General features: G+C 34.4%; 1 protein-coding gene across 1 annotated transcript; it reads right to left on the reverse strand.

Moving 5' to 3' along the window:
* Positions 1-730: 730 nt before the first annotated feature.
* On the reverse strand, positions 731-6,854 carry LOC143236539 (acid-sensing ion channel 4-A-like). Its single transcript, XM_076474843.1, has 6 exons — positions 6,279-6,854; positions 5,161-5,220; positions 3,727-3,936; positions 1,571-1,680; positions 834-997; positions 731-742 (listed from the first exon to the last, which is right to left on the reverse strand). Exons 1-6 carry the CDS (start codon positions 6,683-6,685, stop codon positions 731-733), a joined length of 963 nt encoding a protein of 320 aa, XP_076330958.1. The 5' UTR covers positions 6,686-6,854.
* Between the last annotated feature and the right edge of the window lie 935 nt (positions 6,855-7,789).

Genomic DNA, 7,789 nt, shown 5'->3' on the forward strand with positions numbered 1-7,789 from the left:
TTGATTACCCTCCTGATAGGCTTTCATCTTACTAAGGCCGGTTCCATATTCTATTATGAATATGCACTTTCCACCCGTGAATGGAATAGGCCTAATAATAATGATAGAAAAATCACATTAGAGGTAAGGGATTCGTTGTTGTTTTATATTCCCCTTAATTCGTTCCCTTAACGAATTTTAAATCAGCATGTAGTTGCGACAAAAGAAAAACACATATTTTAAATCTATCTTCTTTTTTTCTGCAACATGTCGATGCCCAAGAGACTCTTCCTACATCACCATAATTCATCAGTTGGAATAAAAATATCAGTAGACAAAACTCAATTTACAATTCTACTTTATATGCAGCACAAATCCTGTAATGTCACAATAATTTCTTAGTAGCTAAAAAATAGCGAATCTATGAAATAATTAGGCCTAACAACGGTGTAGTGTCAAGCAAGCTGAAACAGACATATTAGTCCTCTAGGCACTAAAATAACATTTATAAAGTCAGCCAATTAAAGTTTTTAAAAGAGTTAATATTTAATATTCCTGATTTTATAGCTGTTGTTTTTATTGTTTTAGTGTTTAAGAATCTTTCATTTGAAGAGATTGTTTTTGAACATTTAAAATGTATGAATAATTATTCTGCACTTCATTAATATAAGCACACGGGCAAGGTTTAGGTGAAAATAATTTTAGTTTTAAAACTAAATAATAAGAACATACATCGCAAAATTTTCTACTTTTAATCTACGATCTAAAAATATGAAAAAATAGTTTGATAAATTGCAGAAAAATGTGATTCTTAGTTTAAGGATTTTTTATTCATAGAGGACTTTAAAACTTACCTTGGAAACCATTACTGACGTTTGCAATCCAGTACTCATGTCGATACCCTCGTTCTCAGGCTGTGGAACAATACGAGAATCATGGACGACAACACGAGCACCAACTGTAGATGTTATTTCATCAAGATATTCATCTCGTTCTAAGTTCAACTCCAACGTTAGACCTAGCAAAAACTCAGATAAAGGAACATTGTATAGTAACGTATTAAACGAAGGCTACGCAAATATCTTTCGTAATTTACACTGTTTCTAGCGAAATCAATTTGGAACGTGGGTAAAACATGCACACATTTCTTTAACAAATTATACGAAGTGTAAAATGTTCAGTAATCCCTCTTGATTTTTAAGTTATCTACAAAACCTTAATCATTTCTAGTATTCACGACATAAAAAAACACAAAAAACATTTTTTACCACAGTACCATATTGGTCACAAACCGAAGATACTGGTATTGAAAAATGATATTTAATACAATATTCACTTAGTAGTCGTATTTCGTTCTGCTGATTTTGAAAATCACAGACTTATCACTTTGAATATCAAAACTTTGAAATAAAAAATATATTGTTTTACGTATTGGCTATCTTAAAAAATCTCTGAAGGAACTTATTCCACAGGAGATATATTTTTCTCCTGCAAGGGAAAGCAATTGGAATACTTGAAATTTGTATTTTTTCTATAAGAATATAATTTATAAAAATATAAATAAATAATAAAAATAATAACCACATCTTACCACTCAAGGCTCCCATAGATTTCACTTTTTTTGTCACTGACGTATTTGACCAGTCTGCGTTAAATGTAAAGCAGTTTCCATACAGATACGATGTAAAGATTGTGAAATTCCTATAGAAGAAAGATTAACTAAAGCTTTCACACAACAAAATACGTTCACAGGATAAGGAATGTTTCATGAAACAGTAACGATAATCTCTCTGTTTAACTTAAACAAAACAGATTCATAGATTTTCAAATACTTTCACATATTTCACTAGTGTACGTAAATAATAATTTTAATCTTGCAAGTCTGGACTAAACTCATTACAAACTGATCAGCCTGGTTCTGTATTTCTATCCTATACTTCTGTCTCACTGGAGTCACAACAAACTGATCTAACTGATTCTGATTTTTCTCCTGTACTTCTGTGTTACTGGAGTCACTGCAACCTGATCTACGTGATTCCGTATTTTCTTTACCTGTACTTTTGTGTTACTGGGGCCACTAGAAACTGATCTATCTGATCCTGCATATTTTAATCTGTACTTCTGTGTCACTGGAGTCATTACAAACTGATTTACCTGATTCTGTGTTTTTCTATCCAACAATTAAACAAAGAAGAATTGGTAAATAACACAAACGAAAACAAACAAGAATAAATCTTTGAAAATTTGATGAAAGTCGTTTTTCCTCCAATTAAGAAACACTATCGTTAAAATTTAACTGCTAGGAGTGCCTGAAGGATTAGATTAAATATAGAAATGCTAATTTCTGCAACCCAATTGGTCATTTTCTTACAGTTGGTACGCAATCTACAAGAGGTCTTGAGAACAGGAGCCGACTAAGTAATGGTTGAAGTAAACAACAGTCATTTCTGTCACGTATAAAGTAACTACATTCCCTGTTATCATCAAGTTCTTGGAAGAACTAGTATTAGAATGTTAGGGTCTGAAGAAGCCAAGCCAGGAGCAAGGATGACCCAAAACCAGTTACGGACATTGGACTTTGGTAACGATCCAACACTACTAAACCATATTGGACATCTACTACTAGGTGACGATCCAACACTACAAAAGTATATTGGATATCTGTTACCATAAAACGATCCAACACTACAAAGCCATGTTGGCCATCTGTTACAAGGGTATGATCCAACACTACAAAACCATGATGGTAATCTGTTACTAGGTAATAATTCAACAGTATAAAACCATATTGGACATCTACTACCAGGTGATCCAACACTACGATCCAACACTACAAAAGTATGTTGGATATCTGTTACCAGGTATGACGATCCAACACTACAAAACCATGATGGTACCAGGGTCTATAACTAGGTAATAATTCAACAGTATAAAACCATATTGGACATCTACTACCAGGTGACGATCCAACACTACAATAGTATGTTGGATATCTGTTACCAGGGTATGATTCAACACTACAAAAGTATGTTGGATATTTATTACCACTACAAAACCATGATGGTAATCTGTTACTAGGTAATAATTCAACAGTATGAAACCATATTGGTCATCTCTTAGCAGGGAATTATATCATTAAGAGCTAAAATAGTATGTAATGGTACTCTGACTTACTTCAACCAGCAGTAAGTATCACGTATCCGTTTTGGGAAAAATTTCAAACTAACATTTGATGTATTAATGTTAAAATTGGTGTGGCCCAATCAGACAAAATCTGTGAAGAAGGAAAACAAGTTATGGTTGAAACGGTACTGGTAAAACATATTGAGTGAATTTTTATCAAACCCGCCTCTCGGAGACAATGAAGCCACCATTTCCACAAAGAAATATTTACTCTTCAAGTAGATGGTAAAAATGAACAAACCGGACTAACATGAAATAAAAACAGGACGAGCTGTGAAAGTGGTCAAGAATTACAAACGTCCAAATCAAAGACCTAACAATCCAGTTTAAAGATCTAACGTTTGTTAAACGCCCAATCAAACGATGACTAGTGAGTCTATTTGTTGGTTCTTTTTAAACAGAAAACTTGTTTGGAAAATGATCTGCGACTTTCACCCAACTTTGTATTTTTAATTAGATTGTTAAAGAGAGTATTACAAGTCTTCTTGTTTGTTTGTTTGATTTCATCTTGCCTAAGCCTAACTTTTGTTATTCGTTATTACACGTAACACTAAGGAAGTATACCTGTAGCTACAATCCTCATCCATCCAAGTGCATTTTTTAATGAAATCCTGTGCCTGATGTCCAAGTTTCTGACGTAAAGTTGTATTTAGTTTGTGCAAGATGTTGAAGAATCTTCGAATGTCACTGTATGACTGACTTTTATCTTGGTCGTTTCTTTTACAGGATGAAACAGCTGAACGAGGCTGAAAAAGAGAAGAGATAAAGGTAAAGCTACAAAGGAGGTAAAAAGTCACATTCTTAACATTTCAGTAAAATTCTATTCACTCGTACTAGATTTATATTGGTAACTGAATATGTTATTTTATAACAATTTTGAATATCTACATCTGTTAATTCCATGGCATCCAACGCCATATGAAGAAGCAGTGACACTGGATGTATCAGAACGAGGTTCTAACATTGTTTGTAGTTTTGTGGTACTGTGACGTCACTGTAAACAGATCGCCTTTGGGAATAATATGTAACAGCTCTTTCTGTTTCAAATTAGTCATACTCTCACATCATAAGGACGTGTTCAGGTCAGGGATATATAATTTCCAAGATATGAATATCACTTCTACCTGATACTATTGGAGAACAATAATATATGGATCACCGTGCGATACCAGAACCATCCAGAAAGAAACCTGAAATATTCCAAATGGGGTAAGCAAAGCGTACAGTCTTGTAACAAGTGAAAATTCACAGACATGAAGACGAGTAGCAAAAGTAACAATAGCCTAAGTAACACAAATTGCTTGTAAATAATGCCCTCAAGCGACTGTAGAATGAATCTAGTACTCATGCTATTCTATACAAATATATAATATACTATTATAAAAACGCACTGCAAAACTACTGTCACCGTACTCTCAATGGGACACAAAACGTATGAAGGACCAATATTGTGCTTTGGACATGACAGCTTTAAAACAGAGTCATGCTGCAGGAATGTTGCCCAAATGCATGGTCAACAGATAGAACATGACCGGATGTTGTGATATCGACACCAAAATTAGTTATAATATAACGTACTCACCCTCTCCATATGTAATGGGTGCTTTATTAATCCGGTATTACGACAGTCTAATACAATAAACAGAATTAACAGCATCTCTAATAATAATGTATTAAATATTTTTATTGATTAAACCTAAGTTTTATATTTTCATAAATACAGAAGTTAAAATAAATAAACTTTGTTGGTGAAATTGCAGGTGATTTATATTTTAATGTATTCAAAAGTGTTACTACTTACCACAATGACTAATAAGTTAACAATGGTATTACAACTTACTACCGAGACCAGTAAGTTAACAATTCATACGTATTTCATGAATACACACCTTGGTAAACCTTTCCCTCTGCCTAGATATCACTTCAAATACATGTATATTTATCTTAACAGACTTACTAATAATCGACTTCGGATAATCCTGAAAGAATTCCAGCTACCAACAGGAGATTGAAAGGTCTTCGACGTGTTGCTGTAGCATCAGAGCTGACTTACGGAGTCTGGGATCAAACATAAACTTAAGTTTAACTGGTGGCGAAGATATCTGTTAACTGTTGAATTAAACTTATGATCACTTGTTGACCTTTATCAGAAGAAATAGAATACAGTTAATTCCCCATTACACAAATAAGATACGAATTGATTCCCATCAGGTAATCAGAATACAATTAAAAAACAAAACACGAACTCATCTCCCACTAAGTACATCCCAGTTGAGTGACAACTTGAAAAGAAAATCGCTTCTAATGTTTTCACTTGTGAAAATAAAAGCATGTTCCAATAGTTTGACCGGCGCTCATTAAGTGCATGTTCTAATTGTTTGACTGATATACATTAGTTACATGTTTTAATAACCTGACAGATGCTTTCTATGTACAAGTTTTGTTAGTCTGATATTTTTCCATTATATTTTTGGGGTATATTTGTATACAAAAGTTAATAAAACCTTAGTCGATGAGTTGTTTTATTTTTCTAACCTAGTCTGTTAGTGGTAAATTTACGGACGTTCGTATCTGAACTCTTCATTAGGTTAGATGTTTGTCTGAGGACTCATACCACTGAAAACCGGGTTCCGATACTCGCAGCAGGCACAGCACAGATAACCAATTAGATAATTTAGTGAGCTCTACGTTCGATTAGCGCAGATGACCCAAAGTGACTTTTTTAAAGACACAAACCCTGTTTTAAAAATTATATTGCCAAACAGTGTTATATATAACTCAAATACGTTCAGTATTATCTCAGTCTTTTCTGAAGAACTACTTTTATACACCTTCTTGAAGGGAAAGTTAAAAAAATAGGAATGAAACTGAATGATTAAAATGTCATGTATGTTTTAATGTTTTTGTACACTATTGTAGTTTGTGTTTTTATATAATTATCTTCATATTCAAGTTGAACAGCGGAGGGAGAATTGCCGACATTCGCGTAAGGTTAGAAACGAAAAGAAGTTCTACACTCTCTATACACATTAATGTTAAGCCTTTAACCTTTACAATATGTACTTGCTCGTTTAAAGATATCTCAAAGCCTTATAAATCGTTTCTTTTCAACTTACCCGTTCAGGTTGCACACAGTGACAGCAGGAAACTCCAACTCCAAATTGTTCTCCACGTCCAAATTGACAATGACGGGATACTCCAAATATGACGTCACGAAGCTGACGCTATGATAGATGCAAAATCCAATACACAAGCAGAAAACGAAGACCCAAATGCAACGACGACAAACAGTCGGTGACTTGGCAATTTGAGAAACCCCTGAGAGTGAAGACTGCCCGAATAGGTATTTACATACATCCCAAACACCATTTTCGATGGCTACTGACGTAGGCTCTGTCAGTTCGGCTCCTGAAGACATCTTAGTTGCGGAATTCTTGATTGTCGAGTTTAAATTATTGTCCAGTTCATCCTCTGGGGACTCATTTATCACGGAAACATTATGTGAAGATTCTTCTTCCTCCATTCTTGTTACTGTTCCTAATGTGACAAACGAGTCAGACCCTGAATCTCTATTCGTCTTATTGTGTTTATTAACTATTGATAAGTTCTGGGGAATATTTTCTTCCGCGCAATATTATCACACGTGATAATTCTGGAAAATAAAGTTGGTTTCAATTTTGCACAAAGCTACACGAAGGCTATCTTCCCTAGACGTTTTAAATTTAGCACTGTAAGACTAGAGGGAAGACAGCTAGTCATCACTAACCACCGTCAACCATTGTATTACTTTTTTACCTAAGAATAGTGAATTGACCGTCAGTTTATAAAGTCTCTACGACTGAAAGGAGGAGAATGTTTGGTGTGGTCGGGATTCGAAACCTAACTCTCAGATTACGAATCGAGTGACTTAACCATTTGGCCATGCCAAGCATGGACAATAAAATCTCTTGTTAAAATAGAAACGTTTACTAGAGTAATTATCTTCCACAATGACCCCCTTCCCCCCAAAAAAAATAACTGGGGCCTGGCACGGCCTAGCGCGTTAAGGCGTGTGCTTCGTCACCTGAGGGTCGCGGGTTCGCGCTCGAGTCGCGCCAAACATGCTCGCCCTCCAAGCCGTGGGGGCGTTATAATGTGACGGTCAATCCCACTTTTCGTTGGTAAAGAGTAGCCCAAGAGTTGGCGGTGGGTGGTGATGACTAGCTGCCTTCCCTCTAGTCTTACACTGCTAAATTAGGGACAGCTAGCACAGATAGCCCTCGAGTAGCTTTGTGCTAAATTCCAAAACAAACAAACAAACAAACTTCCACAATAATATCTGTTGTTAAAATAGAAACATTTACTAGAGAAATTATCTTTTACAATAAAATCTGTTGTTAAAATAAAGACATTTACTATAGTAATTATCTTTTACGATAAAATCTGTTGTTAAAATAGAAACATTTACTACAGTAATTATCTTCCACAATAATATCTGTTGTTAAAATAGAAACATTTACTACAGTAATTATCTTCTACAATAATATCTGTTGTTAAAATAGAAACATTTACTGTAGTTGTTATCTTCTACAATAAAATCTGTTGTTAAAATAGAAACATTTACTGCAGTAATTATCTTCTACAATAA

This window comes from Tachypleus tridentatus, chromosome 13 (assembly GCF_004210375.1).
Source record: "Tachypleus tridentatus isolate NWPU-2018 chromosome 13, ASM421037v1, whole genome shotgun sequence".
In the NCBI taxonomy this organism is placed as follows: Eukaryota; Metazoa; Arthropoda; class Merostomata; order Xiphosura; family Limulidae; genus Tachypleus; species Tachypleus tridentatus.

Bases quoted from the DNA above. Each gene is read 5' to 3' on its own strand.
- LOC143236539 (XM_076474843.1), bottom strand. From the start codon at position 6,685: ATGGAGGAAGAAGAATCTTCACATAATGTTTCCGTGATAAATGAGTCC. The intron at 5,221-6,278 runs GTAAGTTGAAAA...GTTTGATCCCAG, and splicing joins ACTGTGTGCAACCTGAACGG to ACTCCGTAAGTCAGCTCTGA. The intron at 998-1,570 runs GTAAGATGTGGT...AGTTTTTGCTAG, and splicing joins ATCTATGGGAGCCTTGAGTG to GTCTAACGTTGGAGTTGAAC.